Raw genomic sequence first — 27,537 nt, 5'->3', positions numbered from 1 at the left:
CCCAATTTGGATGCCTTTTATTTCTTTCTCTTACCTGATTGCTCTGGCAAGGACTTCCAACACTGTGTTGAAAACAAGAGGTGATAGGGGATAGGCCTGTCGTGTTCCTGAACGTAGAGCAAATGGCTTCAGTTTTTCACCGTTAATTATGAGATTAGCTGAGGGTTTGTCATATATGGCCTATATTATGTTAAGGTATTTTCCTTCTATACCTATTTTATTAAGTGTTTTAATCATAAATGAATGTTGTATCTTGTCAAATGCTTTTTCTGCATCAATGGATATAATCATATGATTTTTGTCCTTTATTTCATTTATGTGATGTATCACATTGATGGATTTGCGTATGTTGAACCATCCTTGTGCCCCTGGGATGAACCCCACTTGGTCATAATGAATAATCTTTTTAATGCATTGTTGCATTTGATTTGCTAGAATTTTGTTTAGGATTTTTGCATCTGTATTCATCAGAGATATTGGTCTGTAGTTCTCTTTTTTTGTGTTGTCCCTGCAGGTTTTGGTATCAGGGTAATGTTGGCCTCATAAAATGAGTTAGGGAGTACTGTCTCTTCTTCAATTTTTTGGAAGAGTTTGAGCAGAATTGGCATTAGATCCTCTTTGAAGGTTTGGTAAATTCACTAGTGAAGCCAAGATTCACTTCTGTCACCACCTTATTGCTTCAATATTATGGCATCTCTGATCTCTTCCCTAATCCACTACTGTTTGTAAATACCCCAAATGACATTCATCTATTTCACAGTTTAGTTCCATAACATTTCATGTGCAGGGAAAGAGTGTCTTAAAGATGTATTACTCCTTAACTTCCAAAGAATCATATACTAAATGTTTCATTCAATAGAATGGAAGAGTTATGACTATTTTCATAAGCTTTTAAAAATAAAAGAATCAACTACACTAGAAGCTATAAGTAGATAAAACTTTGTATTTAGTATTTTTATATCCAAATTGTCTGACATGTGAGTTTCTTTCTAAGCAGCTATACTTTTTAAAGTGTTTGTATCCCTCACACATTACCAGAGATTTTTAATTCTTAATTCAGCCACTATTTATTGAAATTCTCCTGGGTGCTAGACAATGTACCAAAGGCTGAGAATATAAAGCCAGATAGAATTCTGTTCTTAGGCTCTAGAAGTTTACAGCCTAATACAGGAAATTGATAAATAAATAAATAAATAAATAAATAAATAAATAAATAAATGTTAAATGTACCTTCAACCCAGGGGTTATGGTTTCTCTTTCTTCCTTCTTTCTTCCTTCCTTCCTTCCTTCCTTCCTTCCTTCCTTCCTTCCTTCCTTCCTTCCTTCCTTCCTTTCTTTTTTTAACATTTTTAAAATTAAATTTATTGGGGTGACAATGGTTAGTAAAATTACATAGGTTTCAAGTGTAAAATTGTATAATATGTCATCTATATATCACATTGTGTGCTCACCACCCAGAGAGGATAAAAGGGGTCAAATATATGGTGCTATAGTTTCTAAAAAACAGGCACTTAACCCAGACTGGGCAATGGAGGGGGTAGAGGCTTTAAGGGCTGAAGTTGAAGAATCAACAGGAATTAGGCAATGAAATATTTAGCTTAGGAATTCCAACTTCATTGTAGAGGCTAAGGAGAGCCATATGGTTAACATTTGCATTTTGGAAACTAATTCTAACAACAAATTGGAGAATGGGCCGAAGGAAGGAGTAAGACAGCATAGAGGAAGAAATAATACTACTCACTGAGATCATTTGGCTGCTTTCTATGAAAATTAACTTCCCTCCTTAGCTAACACTGGTTTATTACTAATTTATTATTTTCCAGCCACGCAATGGAAGAAGGTCAGAAGATTACATTTAAAATGGTATGTGCTTCACAATTTAACCCAGTTTGAAAATTTCTGTTGTTTTTAGATATTCACATATTAAACTATGCTGAATATATTTCTATTATTTGATTGCATATATATATATATACTACTATTCTATATAAATATTACAATTATAGGGGCTGTGAGGGCTTTAAGATGGAAAATACCATTATTTTAGGGCCAGATTTTTTTACCCAAGTCATGCGTTCCTCAGACTATGCCACAATAGTCATCACCATCAATTTTGTGGACATTGACCTTATTATAGTTATTTGTTGTGCAAGTAGTTTATGTAAGGGATTGTGTTCTTATTGTGGTAATCAGTGTCCAAAATAATGAGTCAGAACTTATAACCTGAATGTATTTCTGTGTTCCAATTCAAAGATTCCTTTTAATAGCTGTGATTTACCATTTCTAGAGAACTAAGAAAAGGTGGAAAGATATGAAAGCATGGCTTCTGCTTTGACGTTCCCAGAGTTTCCACCTCAATGATGGCGATATAGTAGACACTTAGTAGCTATTGAGTGGTCCTATATGTTTAATAAATATGTTGATCCTAATATGTTATTAGGTTATGAATTTTGAAATTAAAGCCAAATGTAGACTGATAAATTTATACCACCGAGGTAAAAGTATATTCTATAACTTTATCTGAATTCAAATTCTAGAACATATTCAAATTCTAGAACATATTCAAATTCATGTTCAAATTCTGAACATATTTTTGCAAATATTTCATTCATATCATTTATCTCAACCCTTAATACATATTTAGCTTAAGAATGTTAAAATTCTTAACATTTTCTCATAGAAACAAAAATTTAAAAATGCACTATTTCTAACTAAAGAAGATATCAACACCAAAATTATACAATATCTAGAAAATAAAGGTAATGAAAACACTGAGTATCAAAACTTATGGGACTCTGCCAAAGCCATATTCAGTGGAAAATTCAAGACTTTAAGCATTTTCAAGCAAGGAAAAAATTAGTAAAGATTTAACTCAATAAGTTAAAAAAGAACAAGGTGAACCTCAGGAAAGAAAAGGAAGAAAAGTATAAAATAAAAGATGAAATTAATAAATTATAAAATAGTAAAGTAGAAGAGTTGGTAAATAAAGAAAAAACCTGTCTCTCTAAAAAAAAAAAAAAAACTACTCTAATTAGCCTAATTAAGAAATAGGGGAGAAACCATAAATATACAAAAATACAAATAAAAAGAGGGATATTAAAACAGATATGGAAGAAATGAAATTATAAAAGAGTAATTTGCAAATCTCTGTGCCTATAGTTTGAAAACTTGCATAAAATGGAAGATTGTCTAGTAAAGTAGGTGCTACCAAAATTTACCTCAGTAGAAAGAAAAAAATATCTATACAGACTAATGGCCATGGAAAAAAATTGAAAACATTATCCAGAAGCTTTCCCCTCAAAAAAGTCGTAGGCCAATAGATTTTGGATTTTTCCAGCTCAGAGAAGGAAGAAAAATCTCAAAAAACGTATGAAGTCAGCCATATATTTAATGAAGCTAATACCAAAATCATACAAAAGTAGTATTAAGGAAACTTAAGGTCAAAGATATTTATAATTTTTAATGTAAAAATTTAAAAGAAATATTAGTAAACAGTATTCAGCAGTATTATTTAAAGAATTACATGACCCTGTGAAGTAAAGTTTGTTCTAGAAACTCAGGATAGTTCAATATTAGGAAGTCATTTAAATGTTTTCACCATTACAAGATAAATTATATGATCATCTCAATAGATACTTTTGGTAAAATTCCACATCAATTTCTGATGTTTTAAAAGAAGAAAGAGATGAATTTTGTCTTAACATTATTTATATAACCGTCTCACAGTCAGTAGCAGGTTTCATAGTAAAATACTTTAGCATTTCCGTTAATGTCAGGAACAAAACAAGGATGCTTTTGTTACCTTTTATTTAATGTAGTTCTTATGCACTAGCTAATTCAGTTAGACAAGAAAAAAATAAAAGGTACAAATATTGGAAATGTAAAGAAAAAATTTAATGTGCTCATGGGGCATAATTAGGAACTTACATTTTCAAACTATTTTTGGAATTAACTCTTGTTTCAGCAAAGGCCTGTTATGTTCATATCAGGAATACGAGCAAACATTTTCTTAACTTTTTCTCATTTTAAAGAGTTACTGGAAAAGAAAACTATCTTTCATAATATTACAAATGTAGAGGCATTTACAAAATGTGAACATAAAATAGTTTAATACTAAATAGAAAAAATGTTTGTGATTGTAACACCAAACTAAGTGTTAGAATACTCACAAATGTGAAATGGAATTTAATCTATGATTTGATCAATTTAGCAAATTCTCCCTGAAACAGAAAAATAGCTTTATTTAGATCGTTGCCAAGATTAGGGTCTACATAAACTAATTCACTCAGAATTTCATTTTATTTTGTTAATAAACAGTTCAATAATCATTTTTTTCTTTGTATTTAGCATGTGATTATCTGAGGTCTTACTTTGTTCTGATGACTTAAATTTACTTTAAAAATAGAAATATAATAGAATGATTTAATTGTAACTATATAGCAAAATAAATACACAAAGAGTAACTGCAACTTTTGAAATATTCATTAACTTTGTTGGTATCAATGAGCTTTAGAAAACCACTTTTATATAGTTAAATACTGTCAAGTTTTGGAAAATACAGACATACAGAGGAAATATTCCATCAAAGAGAGATTAAATGATAGCTAAAAGTATATAGGCTGAAGAAAAGCTGAGAAATACCTCAGATGTCAGTTTTATTATACATAACAAAACATTTCTAGAAACACCTACATACAAACATTGTATGCACATTCACATACTCATTTATACTTGAATCTAAATTCAATATTTCTCTTTTTACAGATTACCAACTATTTTCCACAGAAGCAATGCCATGGAATACAAAATATGCTGACATTTTGTTTTCTTTACAAAAACAATCCTTGCTAAATTTAATATGTTTGAGAATCCCTGTGTTGTAAACATTTTCAGTAAAAGTTGGTTGAGACTGTAAATGTTCAATTTGTTGAAAATTTAAAAAGCATCTTAAAATATTTTTTCTTAGGGTTATAATGATAAATAGCGTGTAATAAGGCTGTAAGTAATGCTGTTCCTTAGATTCCTGTAGCTTCTGATAGTACTGATGCATATATTCTTTGTTATTTATATTAAAGGCACTCAGTAGAGAGTTGAGTTTTAATGAGCTATTTTAGTTTATCCTGTTTGGATTTTTATCAGTGACAAAATCATCGGAATGCCCAAGAGCTAACAAATGGTATTACGTGAATACCAACTAAACCTGTTGGAGGATTTGGCCATGATCTATCCAATAGTCCAATAAGCAAATTCTGATTTATATTCTGTAAAGTTGATGTCTGATTGCTACAAACATATGAAGGGACTAGTTTTTTCCACCAACTAGTAGTATTCACGTTCTCTTAAAATAACGTATTTTACCTTGCAACATCTGAAAGGCAACCAGTCTTGTCCATTACCAGGAAGAAAACTATCTTACTAGTAGAGGATCCTAAATACACTGGGAGAACTTTTTGCATCAAATCACTGTTTTGTAGATGCAGAATTAACTTCAGATGGATGTTGAGATTATCTCCCTTCAGCTTCCCCTGGGTTTTTCCTTTCTGACAACCACCTTTTGCATAACCACCTACTCCACCAAGCAGATTGCTAGCTGACTAGAGAAGGGTGGCTCACTGAGTGGATTGGATTCGGTCTTATATTATTCAGAGTATAGTATCTGAAAATCTTTGTCTTGTTAATTTTGACCACTGATTATAGCCGAAGTCACTACTTACACCAATAAAGTCCCTAAATCTCACCTCTTCTCAACCGGTGTGAAGAACATATGGAAAGAAGGGAGCAGAATAAGACAAAAAGTTCATTCTTTTTTAAAAAGTGAATTGCCTTGACAAGATAGGCACTTGAAAGCTGAGAGTGCCTCTTGCTCTAAAGCCAGAGATGCATAGGGCAACATTAGTACTATGCACTGTAATTTAATTAGCATGAATTTTGGATTGTCAAAATACGAAAAGAGAATCACATATTAATTTAAGCAGCAGTTCCCAGGTGTTCTCAGAAAGCCAGAAACTTAGGCCACTTAAATTTTTTAGGGCTCCCAGGTATTAAAATAAAGAAATACCAAAACATGATTACAAAAATTGTAGGACGTTTTAAAATATTGTATATTTAACAAATTAATATCTTATACAAAAACACAACAAAATATATGGGTTACTAGGAGTACAGGATTTGTATTAAGTATTAACTGGGCAGTAAAGATGGAGTGGCCCAATGCTGAAGCCAAGTTTAAAATTATGTCCTTAAAAACATTCCTATTTTCCCCATATCCTATCAGTATATCTTTGTGATCATGTGTATAACCTTATTTGGCGATAACGTCCTGGCAGCTCCTAGTAAACATCATTTCCTTAACCTAAATTTCTAGGAACCCAACTATCTGGGCTTCCTACCTAAAGCCAGAGCTCTTATCTCCTAAAGAAGCGCATTTTTAAGATGGTGGTGAAGAGCCATTTGAGAATCTCGTGAAAGCTCTCATTCCTAACTGCACCATCAGCCCCTTCTTCCCCCCTAAAAATGTACACATACAACAAAATTATGTGTATTACTGGGGGCTAGGTATTCCCTAAAATCCATCCAAATATAGGCTAAGGGCTCCAGGTTAGTAGCTCCTCCTTTGAAAGGTTCTCTCCCCAGAATTTTATTATTTCTCCATGAAGACAGGACTCAGATTGATGAGTGTCAGAGAGCTCGGAAACGACGAGTTGATTTGATGGCGCTGGGGGGGAGGGCGGGAGGAACACCAGCATCAGCACCACGTGGCAAACAGTAAAGGCTCCTCCTGGGATAAATATACCCCAGGACCTGGTGCGTCGGCTTCCACAGGCATCACGTAGGCCACGCCTTCGCGTTGCCTGGCAATAGAGCTGCGCCAGGTAGACGCTCTTGTTCTCCCCTCCCCCTCCCTGTGGGCGGTGGAAACCTCTAGGCCTGCGGCCGGTCCTCTCCCGCCCGGAGGAGACATCTGAGTCGGGAGTCCCTCGCCAGACGCCTGAAGGGACAACTCGTGAGGGTGGAGACTGACCATCATGCAGGTGGGAGACACGGCCACAGAGTGTCTGGGGCACCCAGTGGAGTCTCCGGCTGGGCCTGAGGCTGAGCACGAATGGGGGGGGGTGGCGTAGGGGTTGGATGCTAACGTTTGTTTTTGGTAAGAGCTAAAGTTGGCATGCGTCTCAAGATTGGAGAGAAATCCAAATTAACTCTAGGAGAACACCAGTTTTTCAACGCTCAAAACTTGGGTATGTCACTAGAGGAAGGTTAGGAGTTGTTTAGGATTACGTTTCACACCTGAATCCTGGAAATCTTATTACGGCAGCACTATTTCTCACTTAAGAAATAGACCAGCAACTTTAGCTCAAGCCTAATTCAATTTTAGTATCCTGCCGCACTACTTTAAAAAAACATACAAAACGATCAGAACAGAAACGCTAGTAGTTGCATCTCTCTTGAGAAAGACCAGCGGTCCCTGCAGTTTCTCCTACCTGACTGCAAAAGCTGTTATACTTCCACTTATTCCTTAAAAGGGTGCTCCTCTGTCTAAAGCTTCCTTATTAACCAAAAGCTTGTGCTTTTGTCTGTTTATCAAAAGAGTAAAATTCTTACTTTCTGACTTACAGAAACAGCTTCTTTCCACCTGCTCCCCAATTTCAAAGCACTGCAATTTTTCTTGGTTTGCATACTTTGGTATTCCTATATTGTGTAACTTATTAGGATATATGGGACATAAATTACATATAATTTAATGGATAGTCCTTTTGTGTTAATAGTAGATTACTAGCAAGTACATTTTATCCGGTGTATGACGACATTTCTATACACTACAGTGAATAATCCGAAAAGAAATTAAGAAAACAATTCTATGTATGATCGCATCAAAAAGAATAAAATACTTAGGAATTAATGTAACCAAGGATTTACCTTGAACACTGAAAACTACAAAACATTGCTGAAGTTAAAGAAGACATAAATAAGTAGAAAAACATCACACCTTTGTAGATTGGAAGACATATTATTAAGATGTCAATACTTCCCAAAGTAATCTACAAATTCAATGTAATCCCTATTAAAATCCCAATGACAGTTTTTATAAAAATAGGAAAACCCATGCTGTAATTCATATGAAATCTTAAGAGACCCAAAATAGCCAAAACATCTTTTTGACAAATGGTGTTGAAAAAACTGAATATCCACATGTAAAATAATGAATTGAACTCTTAACTCACATTACAAACATATTAACAGTAAGAGGATCAAAGACCTAGAAGTGAGAACTAAAACTATAAAACACTTGGAAGAAAACAGGGCAACATTCCCATGATATTGGATTGGCAACAATTTCTTGGATATGACACCAAAAACACAGGCAACAAAAGAAAAAAGTAGATAAATTGGACTTCATCAAAATTCAAACTTTTATTCTTCAAAGGACACTATCAATACAATGAAATTGCAAGCCATGGAATGAAAGAAAATATTTTCAAATTATATATTTGATAAAAAATTAATATCCAGAGTACATAAAGAACTCCTAAAATGAAACACCAAATATACAAAAATAAGCATAGAAGAAGAGTAAAAGGGATCAAATATATGGTGATGGAAGGAGAACTGACTCTGGATGGTGAACACACAATGTGATTTATAGATGATGTAACACAGAATTGTACACCTGAAACCTGTGTAACTTTACTAACAATTGTCACCCCAATAAACTTTAATTTAAAAAATTAAATTAAATTTAAAAAGATGCTCCACCTCTATGTCATCAGGCAAATGAAAATTAAAACAAGAGACCATTACACATCCATTAGAATGGCCAAAATCTGGAACACTGACAATACCAAATGCTGGTGAGAATTTGGAAACAATAGAAACTCTCATTCATTGCTGGTGGGAATGAAAAATTGTACAGCTTTTGGAAAATAGTTTGGAGGTTTCTTATAAAACAACATACTCTTACCATTTGATCCAGCATTCACACTCCTTGGTATTTACCAAAAGGAGCTGAAAACTTAATGTCCACACAAAAACTTTCACATGGGTGTTTATAGCAGCTTTATTCATCATTGCTTAAACCTAGAAGCAACTAGGATGCCCTTCAGTAGGTAAATGTATAAACAAACTACAGTACATCCAGACAATAGATTATTATTCAGTGTTAAAAGGAAATGAGCTGTCAAGTCATGAAAAGACACGGAGGAACTTGAAGTGTATATTACTAAGTGAAAGAAGCCAATCTGAGAAGGGTGCATATTGTATGATCCCAACTAGATACCATTCTGGAAAAGGCAAAACTATGGGTACATTGAAAAGGTCAGCGGTTGCCAGGGTTGGTAAGGTGAAGGATGAACAGGTGAAGCACAGAGGATTTTTAGGGCAGTGAAAAATACTCTGTATGGTATCATAATGATGGATACGTGTCATCATGCATTTTTTCCAAACCCATAGAATGTACACCAAGAGTAAACCCTAAAGTACACTATGGACTTGGGGCAATTGTGATGTGTCAATGTAGGTTCATCAATTGGAACAAATATGTCATTCTGGTGGGAAATGTTTGTAAAGGGAGAGGTTATGCATGTGTAGAACCAGGAAGCATATTGAAAATCTCTACCTTCTCAATTTTGCTGTGAACCTGAAACTGCTTTAAAAATAAAGTCTTAATAAAAAATTTGTTGCTGTTTTATTTTGGGTTTAAATGAGGAATTTGCTTTAAGGTATCATTTTGGCAGTAGACAGTGATAATGGGGGAAGCTGTGTATGTGTTGGGGCAGAAAGTACATGGGAAATCTCTATACCTTCCCTTCAATTTTGCTGTGAACCTAAAACTGCCCTAAAAAATTAAGTCTTAATTTAAAATTTTAAGTAAAACATAAAAAGTGGACAAAAAACTTAAATAGACATCTCTCCAAAGAAGATATACAAATGACTATTATGCACATAAAAAGATGCTCCATATTGTTAATCATTAGAGAAATGAATCAAAACCACAATGAGATACCACATCCATTTGGATAACTTATTAAAAACAGAAAATGACAAGTGCTGGTGAGAATGTGGAAAAATCGGAACCCTTGTGCTTTGCTGGTGGGATTGTAAAATGGTCCAAGTGCTGTGGAAAACATTAGGGCATTTCCTTAAAAAATTATGCATAGAGTTGTCATATGATCCGGTAATTCCACTCCTAGGTATATGCTCTAAAGAATTGAAAGCAGGATCTCAAACAGATATTTGTACACTTAAGTTCGTAGCAGCATTATTCACATTAGCCAGAAGGTGGAAACCACCCAAATGTCCATCAGTGGATGAATCAAACTATGGCATGAAGATACAATGGAATGTTATTCAGTCTTAAAACTGAAGGAAATTCTGATACGTGCTTCAACATGGATGATTTTTGAAAACATTATGCCAAGTCACAAAATAAGTCAGTCACAAAAAGACAAATATAGTTACATACCACATAATGACTTGCAATCAATGATGGACTGCATATACAATAGTGGTCTCTTAAGATTATAATGAAGCTGAATCCCCTGTAAGAACTGGAAAGATAACATGGTTCAGGACGAATTTCTTTTCTCTGATGGGAACAATATCTGTGGTACCTGGCAATAGATTCCCTCTCACTCACAACACATCAGTTTCGAGTGTCACATTCCAATCAGTCAGCCACTGACCTGTTTCAGCACAGAGGAGTCTGTGCCCCCAGTGCTACATGTTCAGGGGGTGTCACAATCCTCTCAGATCTAGCTTAATGGTGTTTAGATTACACTGCTATAAATTCTTTGTTCAAGAATTAAGATCCTGTACAAGGACACAAGGGCAAAGCCCACAGGAGCTACCTTAAGTATTAATGCCACGGCCACTTTATTAAAAGCTTTCTGTGGTAGTGTGGAGCCTGTCCCTGTACTTTGGAAATATTTTCAGGTTGTAATGATGTAAAGCACTGATATGTTTTATTTCTTCCATCAGTTCAATGCCAGAGAGAGCCCTTCATGCCAGATAGGGTCAATGGAACCAAAAACAAATTTCCAAAGACAAGATATTGAATCCAGTTCTATACCCTCTCAATGTTTAATGTCCTCTTTTTTTTTTTATGAATACCACAGAGTTCCTTCATGCTCCAACATGAAGTAGCCAAAACCACATTGCCATGATAATCCCGTGTTCTTTTATCTCTCCATTTTGATTTCTTATTCCTGCTGTTCTCCAAGCCACCATTCACTCCTTCCTTACAGTCACTATGATGGTAATCTACACCTTACCCAGACAGTTTCTCCTCAATATTTCCAATCAATTCAGCCCACATGCCTGTTCATGAAGCAGCACTGACAGCGTCAATGTTCTATTTCTGACCCTGTTGAAAGGAAACGGGGAGGGCTTGTGGGACAATGTTTATAGCCTACAGTACTGTCCAGTAATGTCCTGGGCCTTCACATTCACTCACTCACTCACTCATCCAGAGGATCTTCCAGTCCTGTAAGCTCCATTCATGATAAGTGCCATGTACAGGTATGCCATTTTTTAAATCTTTTATTCATATTTTTTACCATACCTTTTCTATGTTTAGATATTTGGATACACAAATACCCTTGTGTTACAATTGCCTACAGTATTCAGTACAGTGATATGCTGTGCAGGTTTGTGGCCTAAGAGCAACAGGCTATACCATGTAGCCTAGGTATGTAGTAGGCTAGACCACTTAGGTTTGTGCAAATGCATTCTAGGATGTTCGCACAATGATGAAATTGCCTAGTGGGGCATTTTTCAGAATGCATGACTATACACTAGGCAAGATTCCTATATTTTATATCAAATAGTACAATATTAAATCTAGGTAGACTGGAATAAGTTAAAGATACCCACTGTAATTTCTAAAGCAATGATTGAAAGATGTATACTTAAAAGTTGGTTTCTAAAACTGGAATTCTGAAAATTATTTAATTAACCAAAAGAAGGCAAGAAAGGAAAAGAGAAATCTAAAGATAAATGAAACTAATAAAAAACAGAAAATAGTTGCTCTACATCTAATAAAAACAATTACATTAAATATAAATGGACTAAACACTTCAATTAAAAAGTAGAGAATGTCAGAGTACATAAAAAAGCAAGATGCAACTACACATATATACTGATAAAAGAAAAACTCTTTAAATGCAAAGACACAGATGTGTTGAAAATAAAGGATTTATTTTATTTGTTTGTTTTTTTAGAGAAGCAAAGATTTTATTAAAGCGAAAGTACAGCTCTCTTACTAGAGGGGGTACCCAAAACTGGGATGCCGTGAAAATAAAGGATTTAAAAAGACATTCTTTAAATGGTACCTAGGAATAAGATAGAGAAACTATATTAGTACCAAACAACATAGGCACCAACATGAGGATTACTAATAAAAAGGAACATTGATAATGATAGAAGGAGAAATTCATCAGGAAGATATCACAAATATAACTATTTACATAATAATGAAGCTTCAAACACATAAAACAAAAACTGACAGAATTCAAGGGAACAATAGGCAAATTCACAATCATAATTTGACACTTTAATACCCCTTTTAAACTAGTGCTTGATAAAACAAGATACAATAATTGCTAACAAAATAGAAGGTATTAATAAATCTGTCAGCCATCCATTGGGTATAGAGAAATGTACCCATCAGTGGCAGAGAGCACATTCTTTTCAAGCATGCATGGAACATTCACTAAAACACACCACATGCTGTGTCATAAAACAAGACAATACATTTTTAAAAACTAAAATCTCAGTATTTTTTGACCAAGCAGAATTAAATTAGGAAAGCCCAAATTATTTGAAAATTAAACAGTATCCTTCAAAATAATAAAAATGTCAGTAAAATATCACAAGTGAGACTAGAAATTTTTTATTTGAATGATAATAAAAATACATCATACTAAAATTTGTAAGATGCAGCTAAAGAATTTGTTAAAGGGAAATTTATAGCTTTAAGGGGTTGTATTAGAAAACAAAGGTTTATAGTCAATCATCTAAGCTTCAACCTTAAAGAGAAAAAAGATGAACAAAATACAATAGAGAACAGCCTCTTTTTAAATGTTCATATTACCTGTCAAGAGTCCCTCTTTTTGATTTTTATTTTGATATTGGTTTTGTGCCTTCTCACTTTTTTTAAAATCAAACTTGGCACATTTTTATCAATTTTATTAGACTTCTCTAAGAAATAATTTGGGGCCTTGTTAATCTTTTCTATTATATATTCATTTTTCATTTCCTCAATTTCTACTTTCACTCTTATTATTTCCTTACCTCTACCTTTGGTTTATTTTGATGTTCTTTTCCAACTTTTTAGGTTGGAGGCTTATATCTTAATTTTGAAGCCTTTTCATTTTCTAGCATGTTAAATTAATGGTATAAAATTCCTTTTATGAACTGTTTAATTGTACCCACATATCTTTGATATGTGGCTTTATTGTTGTCATTCAGTTTCTAATGTTTAATTCCCATTGTGATTTCTTCTTTGACCCATGGGTTATTTAGAAGTTTTCTTTCTTAAATTCCAAATATATGATGGTCTCCTAGTTATTATTTTCTTATTGATTTCTGCTTTGGTCACTGTGCTCAGATTTGTGGACCTTTATTCAATTTCTCAGCCTCTTGACCTCTTCCAGAATTGGCAGTTGATCCAAGGGGAATGGACCTAAATGTACAGCTCCTTTCTCAGGGTCTCCTTTTCATCCAGGATCTTCTCCCCATAGTTTTCTTCACTGCCTTGTTGATTTTCCAATGCCTCAAACAGATTTTTATCTACTTTGTCCAGTTTTACTAGCTGTTCTCATCAAGAGGATTGATGTCTAGTCTGCCATCACCAAGTACAGAACTCCTGCTGATGGTGACTTTTTTTTCAAATTGTTATAAGACATATAGAAAGAAGGGGGATTCGAGGATCTCATGGATAGATCAGTAAAAGACCCAGCAGTGATCGAAAAACAAAACTTTGGCCAGAGAATAGAATGAAGAGGAAAAATAAGATGATACTTGTATTAGTTATTCATTGTTGTATAAAAAATTAGCACAAACTTAGTGGCTTAAAACAACACACTTATTATCTCAGAGTTTATATGAGTCAAAGGTCTAGTCATTGCTTTGCTGGTCCCTCTGCTTCAGAGTCTCCCACAAAGTTGCAATCAAAATGTCAGCCTGGGTCTCATTTGAAGGCACAACAGAAGAAGGATACATTTCTAAGTACACTTAGATGGCGGTTGGCAGAATTCAGTTATTTGGGGACTATATGACTGAAGAGTTCATTTCCTAGCTAATTATTGGCTACATTTTCCTTGTCATATAGTTCTCTCCTCCATCTATAGGGCACCTCAATAGGAAAGCTTGCTTAATCAAAGCCAGCAAGTGAGAGAGAGTGCTGGCAAGATGGAAGTTACAATCTTATGGAATTCAATCACAGAAATGGTATTTCTTCACCTTTGCCATATTCTATTGGTTAAAAGCATGTCACAGTTCCCACCCATAATCAAAGAGAGGGGATTATGCAGGGATGTGAATACGAAAAGGTGGAGTTCAATCAAGATCACTTATACTTTGTTTGCCACAATATTCACTCATGTATATAATTAAGTTCTCCCTTCCTCTGGAAACATCAGAGAAAATGGACAGCAGACTAGAAAAACAATAGTTAATTTTCGACAGACAACTTGTGGAAAAGTAGCAAGAAAATGTCAAAGCCTAAGTAATTAGGAAAATAAGGCTAACTTTCATACAAAGAAATTATGATTAGACAGAAATTGAATTATAAAAAGATTCCTAGACTCTTTTAAAATTTAACCTGGGAATGAGTCCCATGAAGCTATATAGCTTAAAAGAGAAGAAAGTTCGCCTGGAGGTCTTGAATCCTTACGTAGAAATAGAAACAAAACAGTATTTCTTCATAATGTGAGTTGCTTTCACCTACTGTTATCGGAATTTTCCATGACTTACGATTTTATTAACTTCATTAATATTTGATATGTGTTCTAAATTATTATTTTTTTTTATTAAACATCTCATTGTAACTTTGAGGATAGAGGATGTATTTTTTTAATCAAAGTATATGGTGTCATTAGTTCTGGGAAATGGGGGGAAAAGTAAACCACTTTGTTCTATTCTTTGAAACTGATTATCTAGTTATCTGAAGAATTCATGAAGAATTTCATAGTTGGAAATGCTACATATGAATTTTATACTTATATATTAAAATGCACAACTATGTTAATAGATTTTTAATTTTTTTACATAGGACCCAAATGAAGATACAGAATGGAATGAAATTTTAAGAGATTTTGGCATTCTTCCTCCAAAAGAAGAGCCAAAAGATGAAATTGAAGAAATGGTTTTACGTTTACAGAAAGAAGCAATGGGTATAGTTGTGCATTTGGTGGGCTGGATGAAGGGGTTAGTGCAGTTATGATAGTAAGAGTGTATTTCATGAACTTAGAGAGAGCGAAGACATTAGAAATCATTTAATATAAGTCCCAGCCCTACTTTTAAAGTTAGGATGCTGACACCTAAAATTTCTAATTCATGTGTTGAAAGTTACAGGCTAGTTAATAATAGAGCTGAAATGTCCTGTTATCTAACCTAGTGAGCTTTTTTTCCCCTCTACCTTGTGAATGCCTTGTGATTTTGATCATTCTATATAGTACTTATTATTTGTCAAGATTTCCATGTTCTTGGGAAAATATAAAATTTTGAGGTCTAATTGATTTTCAGATCAACCTTTAAATGTAGCCTGGTAGTTCTGTGAACTCTGAGGAAATAATAACACTTTAAACAAACCTGAAGCAGTCAGCCATAAAATAGCTTTATATACTGCAGATACTATAACATTCAAGATATTCTTGATCTCCATTGATCTAACATATTGTTTTTTCTGGGCGTGTGACTATAAAGTAAAATTAATTTTTAAATAATTCAATTATCTACAATTTATTTTGTTTTAGTTAAACCATATGAAAAGATGACTCTTGCACAGTTGAAGGAAGCAGAAGATGAATTTGATGAAGAAGATATGAGAGCTATTGAAACATACAGGTACAGTGATTCTTTTGGGTAATTTATGAGTTTTGGAGTGAACAAGTATTGTAAGAATTAAACTATGAAAAAAGACCTACTTTGTCTACAGAATGGATTAAAAAAGAGCAAAACTAATTTTAAGATAACAATTTAAAACTAACTCACTTTCTAGAAGATGAAATTTTTTTCCTGAATTTTTTTGCCTTTGCTTCAATTAAAAACTATCCAATAGTGTGCTGCAGAACGTCATCAAGTTACATATGAGTAAAATGGAAAATACCAATAAATGGTCAATAAAAAGAGGGCCATGATTTTTCTTCTAGCGTGAGGTCTGTCAAGGGTTTCTATTGTTTAATAATTATTTACCAGTCATAAATTATTTCAGAAATTAGAATAGGTTCATGTATTTCCCAACTTATCCTGATATGAAAACCAGACAAAGAAATTGCAAAACAGTATGCTATAGAAAAAGATCTCTTATGAATATAGGCACAAAATTTTAAACAAAATATTAGCAAATGAAGTCCATCAACTTAGAAAAAGAATAATACACCCTAAACAAGTGGGATTTGTCCCAGGAATGCAAGGTTGCTGTCAAACAAGAATTCTATATCTGGCAAACTATGCTACAAGAATGAAGGAGAAATTAAAACATTCCTAGGTAAAAGCTAAGTGAGTTTGTTACTACTAGAATCGCCCTAAAAATTAGCTGTAGGAATCCTTCAGGCTGAAATTAAAGGGCACAAGACCGTAACAGAAAGCCATATGAAGAAATAAATAACATAAGTAAAGGTAACTACATAGGTAAATATAAAAGCTAGTATTACTGTACTTTTGGTTTTTAACTCCTTTTTTCCTATATGATTTAAAAGGCAAATGCATAAGAAAGTAATTATATGTAGATGTTAATGGACACACAATATATAACAATGTAGTCTGTAACAATAAAAATATAAAGAGGAAAGGATAGAGATGTATAAAGAGCAAATTGTATGCTACTGAAACTAAGTTGGTATTATTCACAGTAGGTCATTATACGATAATAATTTTAATCCTTAAGGTAACTACTAAAAGAATACAGAAAAGGAAAAAAGAAGGAAATCAAAATGGTACACTACAAAAATCAACTAAATACAAAAAGAAGCAGTGATAGAAGAATTGAAGAACAAAAAGCATATAAGAAATACAAAAAAACGCTAAATGGCAGAGATCCTTACTTATCAGTAATTGCTTTGTTGTGTTGTTCCCAGACCACTGATATTGATACTGTTGGCTTGGAATGCCTGGGGCACTCACCTGGGCCTGTATTACTCATATGTTGTGGCTGGAGCAGCTCTTGTGGTTCTTATTATGATTGTAAGATATCTTCATCAAGAAGCCATTAGAGAACTTAGAGGAACAAAATGTATTACTCACAGGTCCTGGAGAATACACGACTCACTAAGGGCCACACAGACAGGTCATGGGGAGAGATAGAGATAATAGAGATAGATAGATAGAGATAGGAAGATAGAGATAGAGATAGAGATAGAGAGAGAAGAGACAGAAATAGGGATGGGGAAAGAGAAAAAAAGAGAACACCTGTGGCTCAGACTTTATTAGGGTCCAATGATGGGGTATCTAGGTTTCTAGAGTTTACTCATTATTGGCTAATTCAGAGCATAACAGCTGGAATTAGAGCACAGGAAGGAGAAGCAGGGTCATTCAACTTGTCAGTTATCTAGGTTACCTAGAGATTTCTAAAAGAAGGAGCTTCATGAGTGAGGACAGCCTAACTCCTTATTTGGTTGTTTTGCTAGTAGCTGTGTCATACAACTGGCAATATGTTTCTCAAGATGGATGTCTTTTGAAATGGATGCCTTAGAAATCAAAAGCTTAATGTCAGGCACTTAGATTACCATCAAAAAGCACACTACATATTTTAAATGTAAATGGATTTTAAATTAATCTCCAATTAAAGGCAAACATTGGCAGAATGAACAAAAACACAATCCAGATCCTAAAACCCAAAGCAATCTTGAGAAAGAACAAAGTCGGAGGACCCACTCTTCCTGATTTCAAAACTTACTACAAGGCAACAGTAATCAAAACAGGGTGATACTGACATATAAGGATAGACATATAGACCAATGGAATAGAATAGAGAGCCCAGAGACTTTCTCATATATAGTTAAATGGTTTCAACAGGGTGCCAAGAATAGTCAATGGGAAAAGGACAACCTTTTCAAAAAATGGTGCTAGGAAAACTGGATATCCACACACAGAAGAAGAAAGTTGGACTCCTAACTCACATCATATACAAAAATTAACTCAAAATATATCAAAGACCTAAGTATAAGACTAAAACTGCAAACTCTTCAAAGAAAACATAGGGGGAAATGTCCATGACATTGGATTTAGCAATGATTTCTTGGATATGACACCAAAAGCACAAGCAACAAAAGAAAAATATAGACAAATTGGACTATCTCAAAATTTGAAACTTTTGTGTATCAATGGCCACAATCAAGAGAGTAAAATACAATCCACAGAATAGAAGAAAATATTTGCAAATTAATTATACTGTAAGGGATTAATGACCACAATATATAAAGAACTCCTAAAACTCAACAAAAAGGCAAATAACCCAATTAAAAACATTTCAAGGATTTGAGTAGAAATTCCTTCAAAGAAAGTATACAAATGGAAAATAATTTGCACATGGAAAGATGCTCAACATCATTAGTCATTAGGGAAGTGCAACTCAAAACCATAATGAGATTCCACTTCACTGCCACTGGGGTGCTTATAATAAAAAAGACAGACAAAAACAAAAGTATTGGTGAGGATGTGGAGAAATTGGAATCCTCATACATTGCTGGTGGGTGTAAAGTGGTCTGCTGCTGTGAAGAACAGTATGGAATTTCCTCGAATGTTGAACAGAATTACCATATGATCCAAAAATTCCACTCCTAGATATATATACCCAGGAGAACTGAAAACACAAAACATGTACATAAGTGTTCATAGCAGCATTATTCACAATAGCCAAAAAGTACAAAGAACTTAAATGTTCATCAGTGGGTGAGTGGGTAAACAAAATGTAGTGTATCCATACAATGGAATTTTTTTCAGCCATGGAAAGCAATGATGTACTGACACATGCTACAACAGGATTGAACCTTGAAAACATTGTGCCAAGTGAAAGAAGCCAGTGAGGCCACATTTTATATGATTCCATCTATATGAAATGTTCAGGGTGGGAAAATCCATGGAGACAGTAAGCAGATTGTTAATTGTCGGGGCCAGAGAATGAGGGATAGGGAGTAACTGCAAATAGATACAGAGTTTCTTTTGGGGAAACAAATATATTCCAGAATTAGTGGTGATATATACACAACTTTGTAAATATCTTGAAAATCAGTAAATTGTACACTTTAAATTATTGAGTTTTATTGTATATGAATTATATTACAATTAAAAACTAAAGATCATGGAGGAACTGGAACTCTCATATGACTGCTTTGGAAAATAGTTTGGCAATCTCTTCTAAAGTGATATATGCATTTAACATATAACCCAGCAATTACATTCCTGGATATTATTTACTTGATAAAATTGAAGGTATATGTTAATACCAACACTTGCATGTGAATATTCATAATACCTAGAAACTGGAAACAACACAAAAGTCCATCAATATGGTAAATGAATGTGAGGGTAATGAGTAAATAAATTGTAGTGTATTCACGAATACTACTCTGTAAGAATAGTAAGCAAACTACTGATACACACAATAACTGGTGATATTCAAAAACATCCTGAATGAAAGGAGCCAGACAAAAGAGAGTATTTGATATATGATCATATACATCATATTAAAAATACAATTTTTTAAAGAAAATATAGATTTCCAAAATTGACTCAATAAGAGACAGAAAAGCATAATTGAGAAGAGAGGCTTCTTTCTAAAATTTGTTCTATATCTGATTTTTCTCTTTCAAGATGTAAGTAATCCCTATATTTTTATAAAGATAGAAAGCTTACTAATTTATTGCATATGACATTGTCATATTTACTGATACCATAATCCTGTTATCACAATCAGACAAGGATAGTACAGACAGTACAAAATAGACTCATGGTTCTTAAGGTGGTCGATCAAAATAATCACCTAGCATTGTTACTAAAAATTTATATTTCTTGTGTGAATTGGCTTCATGATAGTGCAATCAGCAAAATTCAGACTGTGGGAAACCATGGACAAACAATCTAGTTTCCTTCAACAGAGAAATTGCTAAGGGAAAATAGATGGAAAAGAATTTGGATTAAATGAGATTTAAGAGATAACAACCACTTGTATAAATCTAATTGGATCCTCATTTGAATAAACAAACTTTTAAAAATGGAGACAGTACTTAGTACTTAATGCCACTGACTGTACACTGCCCTATATTCATAAATCCTCTGTGCTTTTCCTATTCATCCTTCCCCTCCTCCAACCCCTGGCCACCACTGATCTTTTTATTGTTTCCATTGTTTTTTTGGCGCAGCTCACAGTGGTCCATGAGGGAACCAGCAACCCGGTATAATTAGCACCACGCTCTAACCAACTGAGCTAACCGGCCACCCCTGTTTCCTTCATTTTTAGTTGAGATCATACAGTAGCCTTCTCAGATTGGCTTCTTTCACAATAGGCATTTAAGGTTCTCCCATGTCTTTTCATGTCTTGATAGCTTACTTCTTTTTTGCACTGAATAATATTCCATTATCTTGATGAAACACAGTTTATTTATCCATTCATCTACTGAAGGATATACTGAAGGACATCTTGGTTACTTCCACGTTTAGACAATGATGAATAAAGCTGCTATAAACACCGGTGTGCAGGTTTTTGTTCAACTCTTTTGTGTAAATACCAAAGATCATATGGTAAGAGTATGTTTAGTTTTATAAAAAACCTCCAAACTGTCTTCAAAAAGCTGCACAATTTTGCATTTCCACCAGCAATGAATTAAGAGTTCCTGTTGCTCATCGTCTGGCATTTTGTGGTGTCAGTGTTCCAGATTTCGGCCATTATGTTAGGTGTGTAGTAGTCTCTTTCTGTTTTAATTTGCATTTTCCTGAAGACATAGATATGGAGCATCCTTTCATATGCTTATTTGTATGTCTTCTTATCTGTATGTCTTCTGTCGTGAGGTGTCTGTTAAGGTCTTTGGCCTATTTTAAAATCATTGTTTTCTTATTGTTGAGTTTTCAGAGTTCTTTGTATGTTTTGGATAATAGTCTTTTATTGGATGTGTCTTTTGCAAATATTTTCTCCCAATCTTTGTTAAGGCGATAGATTCCTAAAGACAACAGTCGTCACAGTGGTTTTCTGATCCCTAGAGGAGTTTCATACGAGGGCACAATTGCAATAGCAGTTCCATATTCCCCAAGTTTCTGGATTGCAGCAGAGAAAGCTATTCTTTTGACAGATCAGTTTTGCAATATCGTTCTGGGAGTAATTCCTGGAGCCTCCTCCATCTTTCCACTGAGTTTTTAAAGCACTTAATTCCATAGATTAAGCTTTTAGCTGCTTAAAATAGCCAGAGGGCTTTCTGTTTATGCAACTGAACCCCAACTGATGAGATTGTTAGGTGAAAAATGCAGGCCACTGAGCACTAAGTCACTTCCTGATGGCAAAACTAAATGAGATGTTTATGTCTTTTCCTGCTCAATTCCACTGAAGTAACAAAAACGAGGAAGAGATGGTGGAAGAAGGGAGGAGGAAGAGAAGTAGTTGATAGTGGCAGCAATACGTAGGGCATGGTGCCATCATCTGAAAAAAAACTTAATGAAATTTTTGAAAGGTATTAACAAAAGGCATTTAAGGTTTTCCCATGTCTTTTCATGGCTTGATAGCTTATTTCTTTTTAGCACTGAATAATATTCCATTATCTTGATGAACCACAGTTTATTTATCCATTCATCTACTGAAGGATATACAGAGCCAGTGAGATCAAATTGACGAAAGCTAATAATAGTGATGCTAAGTACTGAATGCAAACACAATCTGGCTCTGAAAAGATCTTTGGAGTAACAGTGAGTTCTGAATATCTGGGACAATAGAGGGAAAACTGAAGGACTTCACTTTGAAAAACGTTGGAGGGCCCTAGACGTGGATTGCTATTCTTGGCATTTTCCTCTAGGCTTCATTTTGCTTGGATGACTTATTATGTAGAGTGGTTTCACCTGACATGTTTCTAATATGTGAAATAAGGGAAGAGTATTAAAATATACCCAAGATTTTGTATTTATTCAGGTATGGTTAAGCCAGCTTCAGGAGATAATTGCCATTGAATAGATAGTTTGGTTACTCATAGTTCTTGAGAATAAGTGGCATGCCCCACAGTGCAGGGCCACATAGGGAAGCACCAGAGTTGACCAGGAGGCAGGAGTGAGGGGACACCAGCCTTTATTGTAGTTTCCATGGGAAAGGCAAGGTAGGCAGGGTAAGTATTCATAGATTTTGGATTCGCTGGTTTGGATAATTTTGGCATGCTCTGGGCTGTCTCTAATTGTCCTGGTCCCCGATGATTAGGGCGGGGGGATAGTGGCTCAACTTAGTAAAGGAGCTGAGTGAGGGATTGGGCTCTGGACTAGTTGGTTTGCCTTTGAGGAATGTGCTCTCCCATGAGTGGTTGCTATCTTTAGGAATTAGTTAGACCTGGGAGGGGCAGTCTCTCCAGGATCAGCAAGGCCCCAAATGCCAGAGCATCAAGAATGCAGAAAATAAGAAAATGTGGTGAATATACAGAGAAGGAAGAGGAATAAGTACTCCCAGATAGCTGAGAGATACAAATCAGTAACTTGTAAGAAACTGGCAGGTGTGTCAGAAACCATTCGGATTTGCTTCATGAATCCAAGCATTCAACAACTAAAAGTATGTAAATTTTGAGAGAGTAGTGCAATAAAGTTTTAAGGCTCTCTGTGGATGAATAACTAGGTAACATGGAATGGTCACTGTGTGGTAGGCACCATCTGAAGAAATTTACATGTGTTAACTCACTTAATCCCCAACTATCCCACGCAAGTATTAGTATTATTCCCAACTGCAGTTGGGGAAACTGAAGCTTATAGAGATCAAATAACTTGCCCAAGTTCAGGCTGCGAGTAAATTGGAACTGGTATTTAAACACAGTTTAGTCTGACCTTAGAGTCCAAACTCATCTCACTTCTCTACCTGCAATAAATTTTATAACAATAATTATATATTCATAAAGGTGTTTGACTGAAGGTCAGCTTAGCATGATAGTTAAGAGCATGTAAATTTGGATAATAATAGTATTAACTTTATGAAATTTTGCAAGAATTAGTTCATGTAATGCACTTAAAACAGTGCCTGGCAACATAATAAGCACTTAGTCATAAAAATAAATTAAAAAGTCAGTAGCGAACTTCTTATATGTTGCAATACCCATGATAACACAAATTATATAAACAGAAATTGGCATTATAACATTATTAATAGTTATTCTATCATTCTGTAAAGTGTTTGATATATACTAGCATTACATACATTGCCCTAAATTGTTACTGTATATGGGAATGACTTTAAGAATATAACAACTTTCTTATGTAATTTAATTTTATTATTTTAATTAGAGAAAAGCGATTACAGGAATGGAAAGCTCTTAAGAAAAAACAAAAGTTTGGGGAGTTAAGAGAAATTTCTGGAAATCAGTATGTGAATGAAGTCACAAATGCAGACAAAGATGTATGGGTTATAATTCATCTATACAGATCGAGGTAATTACCATAGCATTTTTGTAAAATATTTAATATACTAATGTTTTAAGATATATATTTTTGGTTTTAAGGTCATAAGTACTCTTTATAACAAAGAGTACTTATGAAAAAGAAATATATGTATATATACACACATATATATGTATAGAGTCATGGGCTTCAGGGATCAAATTAGTTATTTTAATATACTTTCATGTTTAGTTTAAAAAACTTGTCACACTTCTTACAAAAATACGCATTCGTTGGTAGTTAATTTAAAAAAACCTTGTGGAAAATTTCAAACACACAGAAAAGTAGAAAGAATGATAAAATGAGCACCCTAAATACTGGCTAGGTATATTCAACAGTTAACATTTTGCCATATTTGTATCATTTTGTGTGTGTGTGTGTGTGTGTGTGTGTGTGTGTGTGTATGTTTGCAGAACCATTTCAAAATATATTACACACAGCATAATACTTTTCTCCTAAGTACTTCAGCATGCATCTTTGAAACATAAGGGCATTTTTCTATAGAACCACAATACCATTTTTCACCTAACAAAATTAACAATGATTCCTAATAACACCTAATACCCAATCCTTACTCAAATTTTCCCAACTGACTTCAAAATGTCTTTAATAAACACACATATTTTTGAACAAGGATCCAATCAAGGATCATGCAGTGCATTTGAATATATTATATCTCAGTGATAATTGGGAAGAGTAGACTTTCCCCCCAAAATGGAGCTGCAAGCTCCTCAAGTTTCACAAATCTCTCACAGAAAGAGCACCCCTAGCTTTAGGTGCTAGTCCCTCTGCCTGGGCTCCATGGCAATCCAGGAACGGAGACCATGACAGTAGCCCTCATTGTCCTTATCTAACTCTCTGAATAAAAAAATGTCTTCTTTCTTTAGGTCCTCAGAGAAATTCTGTACAGAACAATTTATGCAAATTAGAGCCTGGTTGTTTACCAGCTCACCCAGTTCGTCAGACAAATTTTGATAGAGGACATCATGCCCCATAATGAAGACATTATTTTTACTATAACTGAAATGCTCAGTGATTAATTTTTCAGTAGTTTAAAGCCTTAAAAAGAATCATTTCCCATTTTTCCTATACATCTGTTTAAACCAATTTGGAGATTTGCTGACTTTGTTTCTTCACAAATAAGTATATGAAACACCAACATTTACAATACTAGGATCTCTGTGTCATAAATGTTATATATGGATATTGGTTCTGAATTACCGTATCCTGGTATAAAATTATTTATTTTAATGGTTATTTCTAGATAAATTACTAGTTTTGACAAATAATTTTCAAAAACTCATAAAAGAGCTTAAATCTGTTTTAGTCTCAGCTAGGCTGTTTAAAACTGTCATATGCATTAATGAACTCAAAGAGTAAAGATCTGTTTTTATAATATTTTAAATATTTGTGAATTTTGCAGAGGGTTATTTTGGGACACTATGAAAGTTACATAAAATATTGGTTTTCTTGACATTAAGAAAATGCATTTATGTGTCAGTGTATAACTTACAGTTTAAGAAAGTTGATCTATAATCAAATTTATAAAACAGAAACTAATTATTTGTGTTACAAGTATTCTTTAGAAACGTCTAGTTTTTAATAATAGATTTACTCAACTTTTTCATATTGTAAAGTGAAGTATACCTGTTAATTTGTATTTTAGCTGCCTTTTATGAACTTTACAGGAAGGGAAGTTTGTTTTTTAACTAGGTTCCTAAGTTCTGTAATGTTTATATTTTTTTGCTACCAGATTTATAGAACTGGGCCCACTCTTCATCCAAGTGAAAGCTCAGCCTGCTTAGGACGCCTTAGAACAGGGGTGTCCAAACTGCGGCCCGCGGGCCAACTGCGACCCATGATCCATTGTTAATTGGCCCGCAGCAAATTCCAAAAATAGATTTAGTTTACTTAAAAAAACCAGGTGAGGCAATACGTACTTCACCTCGAGTGAGCAGCCTGGCTGTTTGTGTATTTTACTGCATATGGCCCTTGGTGAAAACCGTTGAAAAAAGTTTGGACACCCCTGCCTTAGAGGGATCTAACTAACACTGGGCCAGTGAGCCTAGTGACTCAGCTTAAAGTCAGCTTTGATTCTGATTTTATTCCCTCTTACAGCTGTGCCCAAATTCTAATTTTGGGTTTCTATGTTATTCCTATAACCAACTGCGTATTTTAAACCTCGCATACCATAACTAGGCCTTTAACGTGTTTTCTGATATCAGGGGTCTCCCTTATATTTTACAATCCTTATAAAGTTAAATTCTAGCCCCTGAACCCTAAAACCAGATTTGTTCACCTTCCATTGCTGTCAGAACTATTTTCAGGCAACTACTTTCTCCCTGCACCACAATCTGTTATGCCATAGTCTCTTACTTCCGTACCTTTGACTGCCACCACAAATGCCCACCTGCCTTCTTCCATTCACACCACTCACCTCATAAGAGTCTGTCATACCATTGACTCTCATTCTGACGGTAATGATAAAATTCCTCTAAATTAGATGGTAGTTGATTCAGTTCACCTATTTGAGGAAATCTGAAACTTATAAAGTCAATTTATGTCATTGCTTTGTGTGGAAAATTGATATTTAAGTTAGGCAGTACATACTTTTCTAATATTACTGAATATTACTGCTAGTAGGCCACCTACTAAAATAAATCAGTGTCTAGGTTTTTAGCAGGTTATAATTATCAAAAGAAATTATGTACATATATTCTGAAATGTAAATTAAACATATAATGTATTTAACTTGTTTTTCTTAGCTTCTTGCTCCATAAATTGATATATAACATCATCTAGTACTGAGAGGATTTCTGAAGATTTTGTAGGTGCTGGAGATGCAAAGGCATATATATAAGACATCTGTCTCTGCCATTAAAGAAATTTCAGTATGGTAGAAGGAGACAATGAAGTGTAATGATAAAATTTTTTAGGTGCTATGGTAGAATTAATTCTGTACAGAGTAAAGGCACTGAAGAGGAAGTAGTAAGTTCTACTCTTGGAAAAGGGAAGTACAGAACTTTCTATAGAGTAAGTAATTCTTGGTCTTGGCCTCAAAAAATAAGAAAAGACTCCCTAAGTTTACAGAGTTGGAGAAAGTAAACAGGCCAAATTGGATATTTAAGATGGAGTATACAGCTTGAACAAAGGTAGAGAAATAAGAGGCTTCATCTTGCTTTGGAGGGCATTAAATAATATAGCAGCAAGCAGAGAATAATGCTGGAGAGATAGGCACGGTCAGACCATAGAGAACTTTGAAAGCTACACTAAGGAGCCCAGACTTTATTCTGAAGACAGTGAGGAGCCATTGAAGGATTTTAAGATTGAGGGAAGGACAGTAGTTACATGATGAGATTTTCATGTGTCAGCAGGATCAAGGATGAATTTGGGGAACCCAGACTGGAAACAGACCACTTATAACTATCTGATGTAGATGAGATAAGAAAGGAAAGGAGTAAGGCAATGGAGAAAGAGAGAAGAGGATAGGTATGAGATAAGGATGTAGAATCAATATGACTTTATTACTGATTAGATGTTGCAGAAGAAAGGAAGATTTTTGGACTGAGTGCAAAACTAAGAAAATATAGAAGACAATGCATTATGGTATAGTTTAGATGAGAAAAGCTATAGAGAACCCCAATGAGCAGTCCACGGGCCAATATGAAAAATTAGTAAATGGATGTATATTTGTATATGTCAGATTAAAATAAA

The 27,537-nt window shown here is 34.3% G+C and overlaps 2 protein-coding genes across 2 annotated transcripts in view; both read left to right on the top strand.

Moving 5' to 3' along the window:
- Nucleotides 1-4,956, top strand: part of NMU (neuromedin U) — a 30,754-nt gene extending 25,798 nt beyond the window's left edge. The window contains exons 10-11 of the mRNA XM_033106739.1: nt 1,824-1,863; nt 4,765-4,956. Of these exons, the coding sequence (XP_032962630.1) occupies nt 1,824-1,859 (36 nt within the window). The 3' untranslated portion in view covers nt 1,860-1,863; nt 4,765-4,956. The remainder of the gene's footprint in view (nt 1-1,823; nt 1,864-4,764) is intronic.
- A 1,937-nt stretch (nt 4,957-6,893) lies between these two features.
- PDCL2 (phosducin like 2) overlaps nt 6,894-27,537 on the top strand; it is a 28,055-nt gene continuing 7,411 nt past the window's right edge. Inside the window, exons 1-4 of the mRNA XM_033106311.1 lie at nt 6,894-7,031; nt 15,269-15,389; nt 15,972-16,062; nt 23,671-23,814. Coding sequence (XP_032962202.1) covers nt 7,026-7,031; nt 15,269-15,389; nt 15,972-16,062; nt 23,671-23,814 — 362 coding nt within the window. The 5' untranslated portion in view covers nt 6,894-7,025. The remainder of the gene's footprint in view (nt 7,032-15,268; nt 15,390-15,971; nt 16,063-23,670; nt 23,815-27,537) is intronic.

The sequence above is a fragment of the Rhinolophus ferrumequinum genome, chromosome 5 (genome assembly GCF_004115265.2).
Source record: "Rhinolophus ferrumequinum isolate MPI-CBG mRhiFer1 chromosome 5, mRhiFer1_v1.p, whole genome shotgun sequence".
Lineage (NCBI taxonomy): Eukaryota > Metazoa > Chordata > Mammalia > Chiroptera > Rhinolophidae > Rhinolophus > Rhinolophus ferrumequinum.
This window is presented reverse-complemented; position numbering and strand designations above follow the sequence as displayed.